The 21,964-nt window shown below is 40.5% G+C and overlaps 1 protein-coding gene across 1 annotated transcript in view; it reads left to right on the top strand.

Moving 5' to 3' along the window:
• The window catches only part of LOC146383447 (MAM domain-containing protein 2-like), a 38,185-nt gene extending 17,636 nt beyond the window's left edge, over positions 1-20,549 (top strand). The window contains exons 6-18 of the mRNA XM_084934698.1: positions 5,149-5,438; positions 8,288-8,372; positions 8,566-8,703; positions 10,695-10,969; positions 12,589-12,682; positions 13,017-13,163; positions 15,117-15,236; positions 15,369-15,511; positions 16,334-16,430; positions 16,577-16,735; positions 16,813-17,066; positions 20,029-20,113; positions 20,210-20,549. Coding sequence (XP_084790824.1) covers positions 5,149-5,438; positions 8,288-8,372; positions 8,566-8,703; positions 10,695-10,969; positions 12,589-12,682; positions 13,017-13,163; positions 15,117-15,236; positions 15,369-15,511; positions 16,334-16,430; positions 16,577-16,735; positions 16,813-17,066; positions 20,029-20,113; positions 20,210-20,256 — 1,934 coding nt within the window. The 3' untranslated portion in view covers positions 20,257-20,549. The remainder of the gene's footprint in view (positions 1-5,148; positions 5,439-8,287; positions 8,373-8,565; positions 8,704-10,694; positions 10,970-12,588; positions 12,683-13,016; positions 13,164-15,116; positions 15,237-15,368; positions 15,512-16,333; positions 16,431-16,576; positions 16,736-16,812; positions 17,067-20,028; positions 20,114-20,209) is intronic.
• Positions 20,550-21,964: the final 1,415 nt, after the last annotated feature.

Here is a 21,964-nt window from a genome sequence, read left to right on the forward strand (position 1 = left end):
CCACATATTTTTCACACTGCTCCTGATGACAGTAAACACCAGGAGCAGTAATCCAAAGAACAGAGAAGGTGAGGGGAAAAACTGGACAGATCTATATAGACAGAAACAAGAATGCCACATACACTTAACCACACAATACACTGTGACAAAGGTTACAGGACTATACACTCAGGGCTAATTTGGGGATAAGACACAGCTGCATGTGATGAAGACAATCAGAGAGGAAGCAAAACTCAAACAGCCATAGAAAAATAGAAAAACAATCATACTACAACAGGAAATGAACAAAAGCTGTTTAGTCTGTCATTCTTGTTTCACTAATTCAGGGGGGAACACCAGAAAACCTAACACAACACACAAATAACAAACTCAAATTAGGAACTGAAGGTAAATACAAATCAAGAATGTAGAACTAATACTGGAACAGTAAACCATCTAGAAAGGCATTGAAAAGTCCAAGAAAACTTATCTAGAGCCATAAATACAATCAACAAACTACATTATGAATATATTACTGTACTGAAAGGACATGACAACAGAGATCAAAAACTCAACCTACAAACAGTAAGAATCAAAACTTCAAACAGAAGAACCTGAACAGAAACCCAAACCCAAATATATTGACTGAGGATTCCCAATCCAAAAACAACCTCAAACCCAAGGACCGTGGCATTAACTCCGATTCAAGCATTTACTAACAAGCTGAGTTCACTGATATTGGGTTTTCTTGAGCCTGTGCCGTGACTTACACTGTATAACACCTGTTTTTAATTCAGAATGGAGGGCCTGACAATCAAAACCACTATTTGGTCCTATGTGTAGATGGTAAGAGGTTAATAAATTAAGTGTTTGAGTTGAAGGCAACTAGACTTCTTATTTAAGTTCTTTAAGATGTTTAACTTGTCATTCAGAAGGTTTCTTCAGTTCTAACAGCTGATGTGGAGTCCCAGATATTTAACTGCTAGTGCGGCTTTCACCTTGGAGGTGGTCCTGAAAGTCCTTGATACCGACCTGTCAAATGAGCGGTTAGACTCACATGAGCTAAAATATGAATACCTGGGACTCCTCATCAGTTTTTAGAACTGAAGAAGCCTTTTGAATGAGAAGGCAACCATGACCTGGATGAACCCACTCACACGACTTCTTGCCATCTATTCAAGGATATGGTTAAGGTTAGAGGTAGGTTAACATCCTGCAAAAAAATAAAAGAAGCTTCATTTTAGAGGCAAAATTTTCTAGTTTCTGAAAATGAGTCTATTTAGCTCGTGGTTAAATCAGTCCCTAACACTAGCCCTTACTCACCTATGATCTGGTGGGTGATGAGAGGTTAGATGATATCGGTCATAAAAACAAACAAACAAAAAAACTCTTTATCTCTAATCTTGAGCCATGTAACTGGTGAGGCAGAATTTCTATCACGGCTCTATCCTGCTGCTCCAAACCCTGCTGACGAAAACCTCTAATTACCACTTTTTCCCCACAATGATGTTTGCTCACAGCCCACTTTGTCCAAAAATTGCTCTGCTTCTGTCTGGGATACTCTGTGTTTTCCTGTTTCCATCTTTGTTGCTAATGCCGCTGGCGTGCCAGAGAAGTCGGTGTATTTGGTGCATTAATAGTGTGCTTAGTTCCTGCTCATTTCTTTTCCTTTCCTCCACTGCTCTTTATCCCTTTCATTGCTCTGCACAGCCAGAACAGGAGCAGCGAAGTCATGTCAAATGTATGTATAAAGCAGTTTTTATGTACCCTTTTTACTCTGCTTGAAACCAAATCAGACATTGGGATGATCTAATCAAGACATTGCATCAGTTTGAGGTTTTAACATCTGTTGATTCAGTTTTTAAATATAAACAATTGCAGTTTACTGGGAGAAGAAAAGAAACATTGAATTTTCCAAACTGAAATCATCTCAGTCCTCTGTGTGTGAGTGTGTTCAGGAGCCCTGGGGCAGCAGGGCATTCCACAGGGACAAATAATAAATGACAGACCACTAAGAAGAGCTCGGAGGACCCTGGAGCAGAAAAGAGTTGCTGAGGTGGATTTTATGATGCTCTGACTCAAAGTGTCTTGACTTTGGCCATGAATCCTGATGCAAAATGTCACATCCCGTAAATCTGGGCTTTCTATAACTTTTTTCAGATAGAAATGTCCAGTAACACTACATCTGATTTTTAACAGGTTCTAGTCCTTAAACAGAAAGTGTAAAGAAAATGATTGATTTTTGCATATTATCTGGAGCTGGCTCAGACACATTTTATAATTCCAAGCATTTAAACACAAACTGATGCTGGGATTTAGAGCTTATTTCTCCTCTCCTTGTGCCTAAATAAAGAAAAATATATTTGACAGATCAAGTTCAGTCATCAAGTCTGCTTTTAGTACAGCCAAGCTCATGTTGGTTTGCTAGGCATCAATCTAAAATGAAATCCCAGATAGATCAGTGGATTCCGGCCTTCATTTTAGTCCCATTATCAAACAGAGATGTCAGAACGTCCAAACCTGCACATAGATCAGTGAGCCTGTTAGCTGCCTCTGTGTTCATATTTAACTCAGTTAATTAGTGTGGCTGCACTGTGTGGATCAGCTAATATGATTTCAGGTCCGGCAACAATAACACCCAACTCTGTTAATTTGCTAGTGCCTTTCAGTTTGTACTCTCACAAGCTAGCAAATAGCTTGCTTGTTAGTAAGCCACAAACGGTATAAAAGTTACAGTATGTACCTTGATTTCTACCAGAAACTAAAATGTGTGACCTTGGGCCAAATTTACTAATGCATGTGCAGTCCTGTGAAAACACTAAGTGCACCCCATGATTTATCTGGCTATAAAACCACCTTTTATTAGAAATAACCTAAAGTAATTGTTTTCTGTATGAATTCATCAGTTTCTCACTTTGCAGAGGAATTTCGACCCATCTTTCTGTACAATGTTGTATCAGTTCATTGAGGTTTCGAAGAATTAGATTTTGCACACAGACTTTCACTGGGATACTGAAACACCTTGACCTTCAGCCTTTCTGTTGTAGATTTGTTTGATCAGATGTTTTTTCTCATTGTACTGTCAACATTTAGCATGCTAAATGAGGTTTGTAGAATCTGAAATATAGCTCTTGGGTTTTCTCTGAGCCTTGCACAGTTTGACCTTAGTGAATTTGCTGAGATCTACTGATGATCGCTTAATTAAGTGCATTTGATTAGCAGCACCTGCCTGCTGTGTGCCCCCTTAATTCCTATGGAAGCAGGAAGGACTGCATAGAGTCCTGTGAAAACCGAAAACTGGACTGTAAGGGTCTCTCTTGTATTACAGTGAAACATGGGTTTGCAGTACTTTAAGTTTTTAGTCACATTTCTGTACAGACTTAGGTCCACAGTGCAACCTTTTCTACATGTGTTTTCTTAACAGTGCACACCCCTTTAGTAACTTTTCTCTAGTAAGTATTGAACTGAAATTACTGCCAAAACGCAGAAATTAATTGTTGGGTCTGTGTTTCCACAAGCCCCGCTGGTTTAGAGACTTATTCATCATGAAGAAAACAAGACAGTCAGCGATTGATTGATTTACTTGCAAGGGAGGCCTCGTTGGTGTCTACCACGAAATGACCCCAAATCCGGCCTCCTCTGGCTTTTATTGAGAACGTTCACACAATAGTTTACAAACACCTCCCCTCGTAACCCCCCTTGGTTACAAAGACAAGGCACTGTATGCATATGTGTGTGTGTGTGTGTGTGCGTGTATTATGCGAGAATGTGTGTGTGCGTGTGTGTGTGTGTGTGAGACCTCCTGCTGACCAAAGGGTCGTAAATGCAGGAAGCAACATCACAAGAAACAGATCTTCCAGATAGGATGTATCTGCAATAAAAGACTACAGCCCCCCCCCAGAACCTCGAGAGGCTGGGGAGGGGGACAAAAGGAAATTCCTTTCATCACAGTGTTAAAACAATGTAGAGATGGTAAGCATAAAAATGACAACATTTAACAATTCACTCTAACATTAATGGGAGACAGATCTAAAATGTGTTAGATGTCTGAATACTGACTACACGTATAATAACAGTCTGCAGAAGTGCAGCATCCTGCTTATTTGGCCAGCTTTTTAAATTGCTGGCTTTTTGTGTCATGCAGTTGTGTTGTTGATTGTTTGTGCAATCATGTAGAGACACATGAAAGGAAGAAGTGGTAATAATTTTCCACATTTCTTGTTCCTTTTTGATCCAAGACCTTTTCTTTGTCAGATCCTTGGAAAATCCAGGAAAAGAGATGTTCATTCACCATGAGAGTGGCTATTTGGGTTAAATTCCCATTATGAGCTATCATAATGTTTTAACCTTGAAGCTGCTTTTCTGATGATCCATCTGCATTTTATTATCTATTATCATGTTGTCGTGCATCTTTTTATGCCTGGCCCTTCTCATGAAGGGTCTATATTTCCAATTAGTTTTACAGCTGACAGATACTTATAGCTGGTACTGAGTGTGCTGTTAAAAATCTACCTCCAGAGCATTTTTATGGAGAAATGAACAATAAGAAATGTACCTCCAAAGGGCTGAAAGTTTTTAAAGTCTTATTCCAAACATTAAAACGTTTGCTTTAAAGCAAGACGTCACCAAGCTTTTCCTTACTGACATATGTGATATTAGAGTGGTGGCTGCTGATATCAAAGGCAGCCAAAGTTTCCAATAACAAGGTTAGCTTATGTAATATTAGCCACTCTGGGCCAAAAGATCAGCTTCTGACTGCCCTAAACACCCAGTTTCAGACATTTTTTCTTATGGTTTTTCTTATGCAAGTTTTCAAAAGTTGCTTTTGTCAGGGAACCAATCAGAAAGAAGCTAGCTTAAAGCAGCAGGAGCTAAAACAGTCTGTTTCAGACAGGATAAACTGAAGGCCCAATAACAGTCAAACAGTGATAATTTACACTGTGAACCATGCAAAATTTACTCTGGCAGAGTCCAAAAATAAAAAAAAATATGGAGCTGGAAATGAGGAGACTACATTACTTAACTTAAGAACCTTATTTGTGGCACAAATATTAAAGGTTTGTACAGCAGCAGGGGGGGAAAGATCAGGCAGCAGCTGCCATAAAAATGCTCTTGATCATGCTTTGTTTATAATGAATGAAATACTGTATTTGTAATCCATTTGTTCAGGCCGTTTTGTCACAGTGGAAGCAGCCGTGAATGAGGATCAGGAGGACTACATAGGCAGTGGTGCCGACCCACAGCGAGAGATCATAGGGGTGCTGCTGAGTCCCCGTTTGGAGCATGGTGAGTGGAGCTGCCTGAGGCTTGTCTATCAGATCACAGAGTCAGGAAGCCTGGAGGTCCTGCAGCGCACCGAGGGGAACAGCTTTGACAGGCCGCTGTGGAGCAGCCGGTTGCCCTCCGACAGCTGGGTGGTCTCAAGCATCGACCTGCAGAACAATACAGAGCCTTACAGGGTAAAACACTTTTCAAATAGTATCTAATCTTTGTTTAAGAAAGAGATCAGATTAAAATGTACCAAAACATGGCTGAAGTTCCACCAGAAGCTCAGGGCTGTTTATATCTCTTTTCAAAATATAAAAGGTACAACAGCTAAGCTATTCTTAGGTAGTAAAAGGGGAATGGTTGGGTAGATTACAGCCGGAAGAAAAGGTATAAAATGGAAAATGTTCATCCTGGGACTCCGCTGATAAACACCCAGCTGTCTAGTTGTGCAAGAAAAAAAAACTTGCAATAATATAAGAATAAAGGTGTGATCTTACAAGAAATCCCACTGCACTTCAGTTCAACTTTCTCACAGATTACCAACTAATGAGAGAAAATGAGTGCAAAGAAAAGTAAAACTAAAAAATACTAAATATTTACTCACAATTTCCTGTTTTTATTTTTTAAAGACTGAAGATGCAGTCGGACAGCCGATTTTCTAACCTACTGCACGTGTGCAGAAAACCTCTCAATCTCTCATTGAAACGACACATGCAGGTTAAAATGACACATGCAGACCTAAAATGAAGCGCGTATGAAACATGCTTGTAATTATCCAAACACTCTGGGAATAGTACAGCACATGTTTACACTATATGCAGAGGCAGAGCTGAGTCTGACAGGGTCTGTGACCTACATCAGGCTATTCCAGACCTGTGCTATGTGCAGGCCCCTCAGTGCATAAACACATTTCAGTCCAGACCTGGGTGAAGAAAATTCATGTGCCAGAGGTTTAGATTTCACACCAACTGCTGAAGCATTGTGCTATTTACTCCCACTCAATGAAATAAATCCACCCAGCATTAACTTTTGTTATTGGAAACAAAAGCTAGCTTGACTTAGGGATGGAGGTAGTGTTAGTTTGCTAAAGATGGGACATACTTGGCTAAGTTTAAGTGCTTTGGCGCCTGTTGTATTGTTTTTAGAGGCACTGGATGAGAGAGTGAAGGGTTATTAGTTAATGATGGCAAGCTGCATTTGTGGACAGTACGGGGGTTGTGCAGGGAAACAGATACCTGCGAATAACCGAATAACAAAAGCAAACCTGCTTGTTGTAAGAGATAAACTGGCTATTGAAATAAAAGCATATCATTGTACCCGTCTACATCTAAAATATGCTTATTTTTTCTGTAAAGTTGGGCATTTTAACATGGGAATCTGTGGAGGCTGCCTCACTTTTAGATCAGACTCAAGTGGCCGCTCAAGGAACTGCAGTTTTTGATGCTTCACCTTAAATTTAAAATGTTCAACTTCAAAGCTGCAGCCAAAAATATTCCAATTATTTTTTAGATTGAGATGCACTGGTAGGACTGTACTTCCCACCTTTAAATATGAAGACTTGTTTCTGCCAGTGACTTCTAATATCTAATTTTGAAGGAGTAACCCTATTTCTGGCATTTCTTGCCACCTTGCGGTGCCAGAAATATTCATGCTTCCATAAATTAAAGCAAAAAATAAATAAGACAAAAAAACAAAACTTCTAGTATAAATAGACACCATCCAGCTGAGGCACTCTTCATCGTAATAGGCTACACTAATTTGAATACACATTGTGTCAAGAACAGAAACCTGGACAAAGCCAAGCTAAATTTCTTTTTTAAATGTTGTTTTTTGATATCTCTTTTTATCACTTCACAAGTCAGAAAAACGTCATCATAGTAATAAAATAGCAGACAGATCAATCCATGAATGATATAAACAAACTCCTTTATAACCTCTTTAAGATTATAGGCAGGAATAAAACAGATTTTTCATGTAAACTGTAATAGAGTGTATATTTCTTTCTCAGAGGTTGAGAAAATAACCAGTAAAAATTAAAATACGTTTTAATTGAAAAGGTGAAAGATACATTGTTTTACTAATCTATATTGCCACGGCAGTTCACTAGATGAGTACGTTTTTGTATTTCTGATTATTGCTGTCTTCCTCCCTTCACCCCCAACCAGTCATGGAAGATGGCCGGCCCTTCCTGAGCCTGGGTCTGGTCTCGTTCTTCCTGTAAAATTGAGTTTTTTCCTTCCCACTGTTGCCAAAGTGCTTGCTCATAGGGGTCATACTATACTGATCTGCTTGTCAAATGGACATATTCCATTTATGTCAGGATATGATGAGAGGACCCAAGTGTAGGTTACAGAGGGAAAGACAAAAGATTTCAGGAAACAAAGAATGTACTAGACAGAAAAATGAATGAATATCAGGGAACAAGTGGAAACTATCAAAAGCAGGTTCAAATAATGAGGGCAGGGCAGACGATCTCAAACGGGAGAAGACAAAGAGAGGACGTAGACACAAAAACAAGATACGCGAGAAAAGAAAATCTCAGAGTAAAACAGGAAATAACTAAGATTAAGTGATGAAGGCCAGCAGTAAAGGTGATGACAGAGACAGGGCAACACAGCAGGCAGGAGAAGAAAATAGTAGTTCACCACAGGAACATGATGATTTACTTAAAGAGGATGCTTGACATTAACGCTTTTTGAGCATGCTCCAATAAACCCACAAAGTATTATCAAGCTGTTTTTACTTTGGAGGTTTTTAGCCACTTTTAGCTTGTAGTTTTGGCTTTATTGCACACTTGCTGCAAAACAGTCTCAGCATTTTCCCCCAAAACCACCTTAACACCTTAAAAGGCATGGCATATCTTATCCATCGTCCTGTGTGTCATTCCCTCTTCTGCACGCCACTTTAAAGCAAATCAGAGTTAGGAAAACTAGACTAGCTATCAGCATAGTTCATGAATGAACTGTTTTTAACCTCATGTGATGCCTTTGTGATGTCAGACCTCACTTCGGGGGATTACTGACCATGTGTCGTTGATTAGGTCGTCATCGAAGGTAAACCTGGGTCGAGCAAAGGGAGCAGCGTGGCCATCTTTGAGATCCACATCAGCCCCGGATACTGCCTGGGTCGGTGACTTCACACTTATGTCACTCACACATCTTACTTTAAACTGAAAGAAAAACATGACCCACATATGTACGCCTTGATGAAGACCATCTGCATCCTGATCCTCACACCTTACAAAGCTCTGACAGCATGAAAACACTTTCACGTGCGCACCCATAACAGCGGGTCTGTTGTTCATTTGTCTGCCTCTAGAATGTGATTTTGAGGAGTCTCACCTGTGTGGATACAATAACCAGTGGAATGCCAATGTAAACTGGTATGTGGGAGGAGGCGGGGTCCAGGTTCTCCACAATGATATGCCAAATGATCACACATACAACAACGGGTCAGGTGAGCAAGAGTGATTTGTACATATAATTACTGGGTGTACTATTAATGACTCGTGAAGGGTCAAACTGGTTTTAGTTCATAAGCTAACTACCACAAAGTTAACGAGGGCTACAATGGGTCAAAGTACAGGTACACTCATACAAATACAAATAATGAACTGCCTGGGATACTTTAAAAAGTGAAACTTCATCATTATATGTCAGACAGTTTAAAATATGGGATGTAGTTTCTAGGTTTTTAGGTAGTGCTTCAAATCTACATTCTTTATAATGACCTCTAGGGATGGGATGTACTAATTATTTAACGATTCTGATTCCATTATCGATATCACTTATGATTCGATTTCTCACTGGCTCTGCTTTGGGACTAACCACCATCACTAAGCAGGATATGAAAGACATTACATTCATGCAAATGTCGTAAGTATTTCCCTTCTTTATTGTGATATATGTTGGGTAGTAATTATTACACATATTACACAGAACACTGTTCTTAATAATAATGTAGTACGTTGCTTAATCACTAATCGCTACAGCCCCATACACCAACACCTATCCCTGGGCTAATGAGAATACACATATGATCTTTCCCTTAGTATTTAGGAATGAACACAAAACTGACAACACGAAGCAAGGATCAAAACCAGCACAAAGAGAGTTTAAAGCGATCGCCACAGTGATTCTACTTTAGAAACATGAACAGGTAGAAACGGAGGCTGCAGCCTGACTGCTCATCAGTTTGTTATCCATTGAGGTTCAGGGTCTGGCTGCAGGGCTGGGGTCAGCTTTAACGTCACTCAGGGTTCTTGGCTTAGCTTGTCTGTGCAGATGCTTGCAAAGAGTCAAACTTGTGTTAGCAGTAGAGTAGACAATTACACTCTTGTCTTCTTGTGCAATTAAAATAAAAGTAATGTTCATATGCACTCTAAAGACCGCGCCACTATTTTCCTCCGAACTGAAGTCAGTGGAGTGCAAGTTCAAGTGGAACCCACAAGTGGGATCAATAAGCAAGGAAACTAACAACTCCAAGGAATTTAACTACTGGGAACCGGTTCTCTACAAGAACTCTGTCTATCCTTCCAGTCTGTTTCCACTTTGTTCATCCAATAAAAGGGACAAACAAGAAAAGCCCCAAAATGTATTCATCCATCTTCTTAACTGCTTACCAAGTTCAGTGTCATGGTGGGTCTGGAGCCTATCCTAACAGATGGACCGACCCATAGTCCATTGCAGAGCGCCGAACTATGCCTTCAATTGCAAAACAATTCAGTCAATCCAGACTGGATCCTTAGGAGGGTTAATTCTGGGCCCCAGGCTTTGCATTTGATACCCCTGATCCTGGTATAGACCAGCGGTCCCCAACCCCCGGGCCTCGGACCGGTACCGGTCCGTGAGTCGTTTGGTACCGGGCTGCGAGAGTTGAGGCTCAGGTGTGAAATGTATGGTTTTCAGGGTTTTTATCGGTTTTCAGCGTTATTTTGTTATCGTTTTTATCGTTAACTCGGTTTTCCTGGGTCTTTTCACGTGTGTTATGAATAAATCTTCTTTTTTTCGGTACCGGTACTAGTTTTATTTTGTTGCATTTATCCGCGACACCTTAAAGGCCGGTCCGTGAAAATAATGTCAGGCATAAACCGGTCCGTTGCGCAAAAAAGGTTGGGGACCGCTGGTGTAGACCATTTCGTTTTTCCTCAATGGTCTGTAGAACGGTCACCAGTTGGACTCAGCTCACCTTTTACAAACATTACAAAGGTCTGTAATGACTTGTCCTATGGCTCTAACTTGACAAGAGTGGTAAACATAATTCAAAATGTACCCAGAATGGTCCTATCTTTCAGACTGACAGCGTCAAAGCAACACATTATTGTAAGTTTTAAAGTTGTTAAAGCTTTAAAGACTTTGACGTAGGTGTTTAGACATCTAGAAATCACCAAATCAGTGGTTACGTGGTCTAAATAAACCCAGAGAACTCTCCCACTGAATTCCTTTCAGGTCACTTCATGTATGTCGACTCCATCTACGGCAAGACCTTTAAAGAAGTGGCCAAACTGGTGTCTCCAATGACGCAGGTGCCGATGTCCGGCTGTCTGAGTTTTCAGTACCAGCGCAGTGAGATAGGAAACCTCTTCTCTGTTTTCACCCGGGACCAGCTGGGTCAGTACCAGGAGTTGTGGAGGGCAGGGTTGGAGAATCAAAACGACTGGACAGAAATTCCTGGAGAGTGGATACCTGTGCAGGTGGACCTGAAGGCACCCTACTCGGTACAGGTCAGTTCAAGACCTCTTATGAAGTCTTATGTGATGACTTAATGAACAAAGCAAGACCGCTACTTTTAAAGGAGGCAGCTTTTTTCTTATAAAAGCAAAAATAAATTAAGTGGTAGTTAAAGATATACTTTTGCTGCTGTGAACCTAATTTTAAAGCTGGATTCTTTTAGATAAATTCCAATGATGTATTTCTTGAGCTCAAAATTATCTTATCTTATGTGCTGTGCTCCTATTTCTGTCTTGTCTTTTCCCTAACCCCAAAACAAAAGTCTCTTCCTGTTAAAAGAGACCCCACAATCACCAGATGCTCTCTCTAACAATATACGTAATATATGTGACTTACAGTATAAAGTGCCTGGAGACAACTGTTGTTGTGGGTTTTTTACAAGATAAATAAAACTGATTGAATTTTTTTTTTTTTTTAAGTTTGCTATTGAGGTATACAACAAAAACCTCTTTGAACCTTAGCAGATTGCCACGGTCACCCATACTTTGCATGGAAGAAAACAACTTGCCTGTAAACACTGAGCAGAAGAGAAATTGTGAACTTGCAAACCAAAAAACAGAACCTTTGCCTTCAAAGGGAAAGTTGCACATTTTAAAACGTGTTGGTTGCAGTGGTGAGGCCCAACTTTTATGCCTTGATATGGTCCATTGCAAATGCAGACAGCTGGAGACCTGGTTGAGCAGTCATTGCTCTTATACTTATTTGAAGACCCGCTGCCGGGAGCACATGTGTAGCTGGCGCATTGAAATGTTAATTCTTAGCAGACAAGTATATGCAGTCACAAAAAAGGCAGGCACGTGGACATTCACAAAGCAAACCCTAGTACTTTACTGACTTTACTTTGAAGGTGAAAGTCCTCCATTTCTGGTTTGGATTGCACTTTTTCTATCCATCCATCCATCCATCCATCCATCCAAACAAAAATACATTGGAGAGCACATCTCTAGTGTCATTGGGGAAATATAAAAACATTAATTGTGCTATCAATTGTGTTATTGTTTGACAAATGTTACATTTTTTTATGTATATTTCTCTGTCTCTATGGCCACATGCAAGAGATGATTGAGTTGGATTTCACTGAACGTCTCCGTTATTCACATAATAGTCAGGATTTTAACTTTTAAAATCTTTAATTGTTCCGTAGCTTTAGTCGTGTAGTATTAATTGAAAGTGCAAGTTTCTGACAATGTAAAAAAAACCCAAAAAAAAACAATCAATGAGTGACTGTTTTAAACTGTGACTTAAATTTCTTTCAATGTGTACGTAATATAGTCGCCAGTGTATCTACAAAGGGAATAATACGAGTAATCTATGTTAAGGTAGTCTTAATTGATAGATTAGGTATACATGATGACCTATAACACAGATGTTCTGGTAGGTAGTAAACTGGGCAGGGTTAAATGCAGTGACTCTATGTTAGGTTATCTTTAACTTCTTGTGCTTCCATCATTCGTCTGACAAATGTTTTTGTTCCTTATTTGGTTTTAAAAAGTTTTTGGGGTTTGACTTAAAACTGCTACTAAACTACTACGACTACTGTGCATTAACAGGTAAATATGAACACATCTGTGTGAACACATAATGACCTACAACTTTGTTTATGTCCCTTTAGGTGGTCTTTGAAGTGGCGTTTAACAGTCCACGTGGCGGACGTGTTGCACTTGATGATATTTCCTTTTCTTCGCAGTTCTGCACCACAGACACTGGTGAGCTGCAAATAAAGCCCCTTATTCTTTCACCGCTAATGTCACCAGTAAAATAGTCAAACTTGGTCAATCTTAAGCCTCCAAATTTTACGAATTTTAATTAATTAATATCTTAAAGCACCAAATCCAAGTAGCAGTAAAGTCATAAAGTCTTTCATATATCAAAATTTGGGAGTTTGCATGTAGATTGAGAAGATGAAAATAACCATGATTAATCCTACAGGGTCTACAGATGTTAACATGAAATCGAATACAAATGTTTAAAAGACCGAACAGGAGCCACAAAAGTGTTTATCCTACATTAACCTGCGGTTTCTGTGCATTTATTCTACAGAGCCAACTTTTGACCCCTCTATCGCCAACTGTGATTTTGAGTCTGGTTTCTGCCTCTACACCCAGGAGCAGGCGAAGGAGTCACCGTGGAGAAGAGTCTCCGTGAAGCCCAACATATTCAGGAATGGAGACCACACCACAGGAGCAGGTGGAAAAACAACATCTGACCGTGGACTTTGTAAAACTTCCACTGTTTAAAGGGGACTTATTACACTTTTCTGTATTTCCTATCATATATAAAATGTGACAATACTGTTAAAAATGGTCCAAGTTTCAAATAATAGGGTAAGCTGATGTGCACGTAATTATTCATGAATCATGCAACACTTTTAGAGTCCGAGAATAACAATACAAGCAGAATAGGTCAACTGTGAGGCTGCCTCAGAGGGAAACTCCTGATTTTTTCCACCACCAAAGAATCCTTTTTGTTAGAAAAAACATCTAGCAGACCAGCACTCGTAAAACATATTTTATTCTACCTTATCACTCAGGTTTCCTATGGGCAACACATAATTGGCTTGACCATAGAAAACTCACATAAGCCCACATAATAAAACTCACATAAGAGCAAAACTGGTATGTGCCCTGGATGGGTACACACATGTGGAAAAATGTGGGTTTGCCTTGCCTAGTTCCACGGTTTATCCACACCTACTCGCAGTGGGCCCAGATGTGCTCTACATTTCATGCCAGTACTGTGGGTTTGCCCACAGCGGCCTCATACAGGCCCCAAGAGGGCACGTTTGCTGGGTAGTTGAGTTTTCTTGAAATTTCTTTAAGTAGTCTTTGATAATAGTTCTCCAAGCTTTGTGACATCGAGGGCATTGAGAGTTTTCCTTTGGATGTTGGCTTTTGTTTCATTATCTGCAAAGATGGTGGCTGTAGCTCAGGTGGCAGAGCAGGTCAGCCACTAATCAGAAGGTCGGTGGTTCGATCCCAGGCTGTCTCCTGGCTGCATGCCAAATATCTTTGGGCAAGATAATAACCCCATGTTTGCCTGCTGGTGGTGGTCAGAGGGCCCGGTGGCGCCAGTGTCCGGCAGCCTCGCCTCTGTCAGTGCGCCCCAGGGCAGCTGTGGCTACAATGTAGCTTGCCATTACCTGTGTGTGAATGGGTGAATGACTGAATGTAGTGTAAAGCGCTTTGAGGTCCTTAGGGACTGAGTAAAGCGCTATACAAATGCAGGCCATTTACCATGATCCCCCATTGCTACAATAATGCTGAGGTCCTGGGAAGGCCAATCCATGGTCTATAGTGCTCTGCTCCATTGTGTGTTTTTCATTTCCCTTTCTTAAGACTGGCACTTCCACTGAAACCACTACTCATAAGTCTTAACAGAACAGTGTAGATCAAGTGAAAGGCCAGATGAATTTCTTAGGTGCCGTGTTTGGTGGATTTTTTTTTTTGTATTTCCTAGGACATGACTTTTAGCTGTTTATCACCTGTAGATAGTTTCCTCCACTTTTCTCCACTTTTGGTCTGAAAAATATTATTGTATGCCTGTCGAGTAACAAAGTGCCAGAAGATTAAAGAGTTTAAAACTGGCAAAGTTGTTCGTTATGTTTAGACACAGCACTGGTTCATCTCAGTGTTAAGTGGCTTAAACAAAAAAAACCCCAAAATATTCCTTTTGTCAGGTACAAAGATTGGACTAAAAAATGCGTGAAAAAGCAGCCAATGGTCAAAGAAAAACTTTGAAATACCCCCAGAAAGCTGTTCAAGAGCACTTTTAAAAATACAAAAAAGTCTGGCTCCTTCATAAAGAAATGAAGGCTTTTACACAGAACTGTAGCTGGTAAACCAAGTGAACCACAGAGCATTAACAGCCTGGTATTGTTCTCATTAGATGGTGGATGTGAACAAACATCAAAGCTGTGAAATTTAGGCCAGCGTTTTGGTGGCTGCGTGTCTGTCGGCTTTTTAGACATTTCTTTGCCTTCACGTGGTGACAGCATCCATGCATGCAAACAAAGCACAGTTTGCCACTGAAAAATAGTCGAGCAGCAGATCATTACCAGGTGTGAGCGGTGATGGGAACGCAAGCAAGATTCCGAGGAAGAGAGAGTTAGCAAGAAAATAAAATGCTGTCTTCTCCCTCCAGGATCTTTCCTGTTGGCTCACTCCCGACTGGGCCCACGCTCCGGCTACGTTAGCCGCCTCATCGGTCCAACTCTAGCCAGGAACATGAAGTACTGTCTGACATTTTACTTCTCTTTGAGGGGTGAGCTGCACCCTGAAACTCGACAGATTCATATATTTTCCCTGCATGTTGGCATTTATTTGAAATGTGTGAATCTTCTGCTGGAGCTGATCTGAATGATTCACCAACCAGAAATAACTCTGGCAAATGCAGGTTTCAATCAGACGGACCAGGCTCTGGCTGTTTATCTGCTGCATGCGAACGGCAGCCAGGAGAAGATCTGGACTCAGGCAGAGAGGTCGAGGGGAATCTGGATCGCAGCGGATGTCACCTTCCAGACGTCACAGTCTGCCAAGGTCAGCTATGAGGAAGTGGGGGGGAAAGCACACATGTGTGAAAGAATAAACAAGGAGTTGGATAAATATATATCCACCTCCTTGTTTATTCTTTTATATATGTGTGTGTGTGTGTGTGTGTGTGTGTGTGTGTGTGTGTGTGTATCCCGGTTGACCGTTTTCCTGGAGGAAGAGAAAAAAATGGAGGGCTGAAGATTAGAAAAAAGTGAACAAGACAGGAAGGAGAGAAGAAGGAAAGAACCAATAGAAAAATGGAGAAAAGGAAAAGAAAGAAATGAAAGGAAGTGAGAATTGTAATGCACAAGCATCAGTACAAGAGGGAGAAAGAGGGAAAATGTGCAACTGACAGAACTGAAAAGAAAAAGTGGGAACAAGAAACAAGGAATTGATCCATTAATTATGATGGAAAAATATACAAATAATGGGAGTAAATACGGGGGAAGAAAGAAAAATGAACGACAGAGTAAAGAATGTGAGAAATAGATAAGAAATACACTGAGAAATGAAAAGAATGCTTCAGAAAGGGAAAGATAAAAAGGAGAAATTGTTTTTTTTAAATTTACTGCTGCTGTAGGACATCATCATTACATGTGCTGCGTGATGAAAATAAAGTCATTCAGATGGCAAAGTGCTCAAAGGATTTCTCCACACTGGCTCAGTATTTCACTCATGATTCATTCCTATCCTCACAGACTAACTGAGGCTCGCGCACACACCAGCACCAACCCAAACAAAGGGTTTTGGTTAAAGTGTCTTTGGTTGGGATCGATCTTTAAATCTGTAAACACCTCGTGACTCACCGGTTTGTCCTGTGTTGTTCAGGTGGTCTTCGTGAGCACCTGCAGGAGTTTCTGGGACTGTGGCTCTGTGGCTTTGGATGACATCAGCATGAGCCTTGGAGACTGCGAGCTGGTGGCAGGTAACAGCTACAAAAAAGCACAGAGAGAGAAAGAGATGTTTTTATTTTATAACCCTGCTTTCAAAGAAAAAACCCTACTAGCCTAAAAACAAGAAGCTGGAACCCTGCTTCTTCTCTTATTCTGCATATTGATTTTCCTCTTGTAGGCCTGCTGTCGTCTCTTCTCCCTGGACGCTGTGATTTTGAAGCAGGGTTGTGTGGTTACACTCAGGACAAGAAGAGCGACGCTGCTGACTGGGAGAGGAGGCGGGGGCCCACACCGACCTCATACACCGGACCCAGAGGGGACCACACGGCGGGACTTGGTGAGTCACCTCTCCTTTTGTATAAATTGATCCTTTCAGTCATTATAAGCCCCTGACCTACACTGTGTGCTCCGCAGGATACTACCTCCACCTGGAGGCGTCGCCGATGCTGCCCGGCCAGAACGCCCGGCTGATGTCCCGCCCTGTGAGAGGAACCAGGGGACGGCACTGTATTAGCTTTTTCTACCACATGTATGGGTCGGGCACAGGCCAGCTTAACGTTCGCATCAACAAATATGGAAAGGAAGAGCTGCTGTGGCAGAGGAGCGGCGAGCAGAGCATCGCGTGGCTGAAGGCCCAAATCGAGTACCAGTGTCACAGCCAGCATCAGGCAAGAGTGGAAATAACTTTCTCCTTAATGCAGAAAAAACAGTTAAACAGTTTAGATGAAGATGATGGTGGATGTTGACTGGCAAACAACTCACTTGTGGAACACGTGAGGACAGAACTGTAGAGGAGGGGCGATGATCTCAGTTTCTCTAAGAAGCCATGCTGAGAAATGAGGATCACTTTAATGTCACTGAGATGCTTTAGTGCACAGGTGTCGAACTCCAGGCCTCGAGGGCCGGTGTCCTGCAGGTCTTAGATGTGTCCTTGATCCAACACAGCTGATTTAAAGGCTAAATGACCTCCTCAACATGTCTTGAAGTTCTCCAGAGGCCTGGTAATGAACTAATTATTTGATTCAGGTGTGTTGACCCAGGGTGAGACCTAAAACCTGCAGGACACCGGCCCTCGAGGCCTGGAGTTCGACACCCCTGCTTTAGTGCTTTCATTTAACCCTCAAAAATACAAGGCCAGAATTGGCCCTGCAAAGACTCCAGTGTGGCCCACTAGACTGCTTCAGAAAAAATGAAGGAGGCTATGCATTTCTAGAATTTTAACTAAAGTAGTTAAGTAATAGATAAACAATTACACGACAGAAAAGTAACCGCTTAATAAATCCAGGACAGTCTGGGCAATGAGCTACAAGAACGTTTTCTGTAATTTTACATATTTACCATGTAGAAAAACTGAAGAACCGATGCTGTTGAAACTGCTCTTCTTTCTCTTATATTGAGATATCTCAGGGATTAAATGTGTAGTTAAACATATTTACACTGATAGAAAGATCAAAGTGGGCTCAACGTGCTAACAAAACAACTTTAAGTTACCTCTTCATTATACCATTATACCACTTAAATCAATAACATGTTTCATAAGCTGTTAAGCAGCATAACAAACTAATTCCTGATGTAAAAGTGAAATGATGCGTCTTTAATTTTATTCTTTAACATTATTTTCAGTATCTGACAGGCATGAAAATAACAGCTCAGTGGTTCTGCGAGAAATTTAAAAAGGCAAAAGCAGAACATATATTTTCCTTTTGATAACAAAAGGGATTTTCTTTTGGAAAGAAAATCACCCCAGTGTGGTCTTTCTGACTCCACTGTGATGAAACTCTTTGAGATTTGGCACAGATGAAGATGGTTTTTTTTTTTACATAGCTTCAGGCTTCTTTTCAGTTCGACGGCTTTCTGAAGACTGTCATTTTTAAACCACACACAACCAGTGGTATAGAGTCATTGCCCAGGAAACAAAGTAGCCTATAGGAGACTGTGTCATGGAAACATGGGCCTCGGAGTCTCGGTAAGATGAACTCAGTTCGACATCCTCTCTTGAACTATTCTGCCTTCAGCATCAGCTTTGCCCCTGTCAGCCTGCAGGTTCAGTATAATTGGTCCCGTCTGGACTCATCACTGTGCAGACTGCATGCACATGTGGGTGTGCCAGAATATACTGAGTACCTAAAATCAAGAAATTACAACGTTGAGTGAATGACTCTCGAGGTGAATGGATCTTATCTGCAAACAAACTTTAGCACATTTGATCTCATTTATCCTCTGTGCTGGGTATTTCAACATCTCGGCTGTTTTTATTTGGCTAAATGAAAGTTTCAATAATTAAAGGATCATTTTTAAATTTCGCTCGCTCCCCTTTGCTCTCTCTTCTTTCTCCCCACCACTCCCCCACCCAGTCGGGGCAGATGACTGCTCCTTCATGAGCCAGCCTCTGTTGGACTTCCCTTCATCTTAAAAGGGATTTCTTCCTCCCCACTTTCACCAAGCGCTTACTCGGTGTTGCAGGTCTCACTCTAATATTGTAAGGTCTTTATTTTACAATATAAACACATTGAGATGAGGAGCTAAAAATAAAAAAAACCCCTTCATTCTCATAGGTTAGATATGAAAATATTCAGTGGAGTAGGAATTGTGATTAAAAATCTATAAAGAACATTAAAAATAGTAACAGTAAAATTCAATACTGCTGTTAATAAGACAAGAGATTAGTGCTGCAGAAAATTGTTAACCTGGTGATTTAGCTACTAAAGTAGTACTGAAGCTTTAAACCGCCTGAGTCTATTTGTTTTATTAGCTGCAGTTCCAGGAGTGTAAAAGAGACTCAACAGCAGATCAGTATAAGTCTAATACATTCATGTGTCACCAAATTAATAGATGCACATTCCCACAGTTTGGGCTTTATTCAGTGGTTTTAGTAACGTACGGCTTAACCTAGCACATATAAAATGTATTCCCTCTGCAGATAATCTAAACTTGCATAAACATGCTGTAAATAAAAGAATCGGTGAAAACGTGGTACTCCCAACCTGGTCATTTGTTCAACATAGGTTACCATGGTGATTTAGCCAAGTTAAAAAAAGGGCCACTATCATGATTCAGAAAACTCTGACTTTAAGCTCAGCCTAGCTCGCTGAGCTGTTAATGTAGCACAGACCTGCATGATCATCATCCGTGCAGGTCTGTACTGCAGTGGTATTAGAGCTTATTTATAGGATAATTCAGTCTAACTTGGAGGTAAAAACAGAGCCGGTCACTTTAGTTAATTTGCAATTATTTATTATAACGACTCACTTGTTCATGATTTGAATCAGATTCAGAGTGCCTGTTATTGTCAGTGCATTGTAAAATACAGTGAAACTGAAGAGCTACTTCTGCAGGTGTTTCAAAAATAAATAACACACAGCATAAAAAAACAAACAAAAAAAACATTAATAAATTATTAATAACACTAATGACACAAAAAGTCTTTTTTCTTACAGAAGGTTTCTTGAATTTTGAAACATGGATGCATAGCTCTCTGTATTATTATTCTTGGGTCTTTACTTTACAATATGAAGCACCTTGAGGCAGCTGTTGTTGTCATTTAGCACGGCATAAATAAAACTGAAGGGGGGGTTCACTGCTGACCTGAACTTTCTTAATCTAAACACTTTATTTGTCCTTTTGTCCCAGATTGTGTTTGAAGCGATCAGGGGTTCTTCAGTAAGGAGTGACATTGCCATTGATGATGTTATTTTGGAAGGTGGACCATGCCCAGGTAAACAAACTGAAACATCCTACAAAAAAAGAAAACATGCAAGAAAGGATTTCAGATTTGTCACAACTTCCTGCTTACTTAATTTTTTTCCTGCAGAAATGGGGATCAGCACCACTGTGGGAACCTCCAACGAGATCGAGTAAAGGGTGCAAGGAGTGAAAACGGCGTATAATGCTTACCCCCCCTCCCCTTCCTGTTTTTTGCACATTACAGACAACTCAAAATGTTGCTGAGTCCTGACTCCTGCATGTCAGTCTAAACATGTGGACAAAGGAAACTTCTCATGTAGTTTCTCTCTTCTTGGAGCGACACATATCAGTCATGTCACAGTCAGCGTTTCTCTGCACTGTAGCAGCAGTGAGCATGTGTTTTTCTTCACATTTGTATTGCATTAGATTAATGCTCATTGCTCAAATAAAGCGAGGACGTTCTTTAACATGAGTTGCTTTTGGTTCTCTCTGTTGATGCCTGGAGTTGGATACAAGAAATACTGTATTTTACTGTCACCTAGTGGGAATACAGCATAGCATACTGGGTCATTTATAAAGGAACAGTGTGAGGGAATTGAGATTCCTTCTCAGGTGATTCAACCTCCAGTCACACCTTGAACCATGTTGCCTGAATAATTCTTGTGGTGGGTAAATGACTCTACGTACCTCTTCCAAGGTGACAACCACACTACGGGTTAAATACCTGAGACTCCTCATTAGCTCTAAACTGAAGAAGCCTCTTTTCAACAAGCTAAATAAAAGTTTAGCTGCCTTCAACTTAAACCCTTAAGTCTGCAGTAAGAACCAACCAAAAAAAAAAAAAAAGAAGTTACATCAGAGGCTCCACACTTCTGTTTTTCCTACACAACCTGTTCATTAATCACCTTAACTGACAGAGGAACAGATGAATGGTTACCACAGATATTCTTATGAAGGGTCTGAAAGCAAATCAGCTAAAATCCTGTGGTCCAAACAGTGGACTTCATAGAAATGTTTTTTGGATTTAAGTGTGGCTGTTCTCATGACCATTTCCCCCAGTTTTAACCAGATTGACTGGTGATTCTACAGTGGAATATGGACATTATATTAGCACTGCCAGAATATTCCTGACTCCAGATATGCTGATGTATTCTCATACACACACCGGTCACATGCATGCGTAGGTAAGCGCCCTAACATGGATCCTGTACTTGTATGAAGTCGCCCACCTGATGTCATGGTAACAGAGGTCTGGTTCTTCGCTAATCTTGGATCACTCCAGCTTTAAGCCTGGAAATGTCAGAGTAACCTGCGAGTAAATTAAAAATAACAGAAGATGTCATGTTTACGCATCAGTAACTGTAACAAAAAAATGGAAACAAAGGGAAGATTTATCTTGTTCATATACCTCTCCAGAGCAATGTTCCCTCTAATTTTTCATGTGTCTGAGCGAACACACAAACTCCCTGAGCGGTCCCTTGGACCACTGTGAGCAACAGCAGACGTGTGCACTGTGGTCACGCCAGCATCGAATCCATCCAAGTTACATGGTTTATTAAAATAATCAAATTACAGCATTTATGTTTGACTACTTTTAATCAACTGCTTTAGCCCACTTACAATGAAAATTTTAAACAAAAATTCTTGTTCATGACCTTTGTAGTATGTTAACACAGGAAGTAATAATAATACAGTCTGCAAAATACAGTATATAATGACCAATGTTGGGCAATTAATTATATAGTTACTTCTTCAAAAAAGTTACTGAGTTTTGCAAACAACAAAGGTTTTTGCTGCTATTTACCTAAAAATGCAGCCAAGACGTTTTTTAAATAAACATTTCAAACTATTTACAGAACAATCAGCTGTTCTGCATCAAATT

The sequence above is a fragment of the Perissodus microlepis genome, chromosome 7, assembly GCF_051167445.1.
Source record: "Perissodus microlepis isolate ML-2025 ecotype Zambia chromosome 7, ASM5116744v1, whole genome shotgun sequence".
NCBI classification, from domain to species: domain Eukaryota; kingdom Metazoa; phylum Chordata; class Actinopteri; order Cichliformes; family Cichlidae; genus Perissodus; species Perissodus microlepis.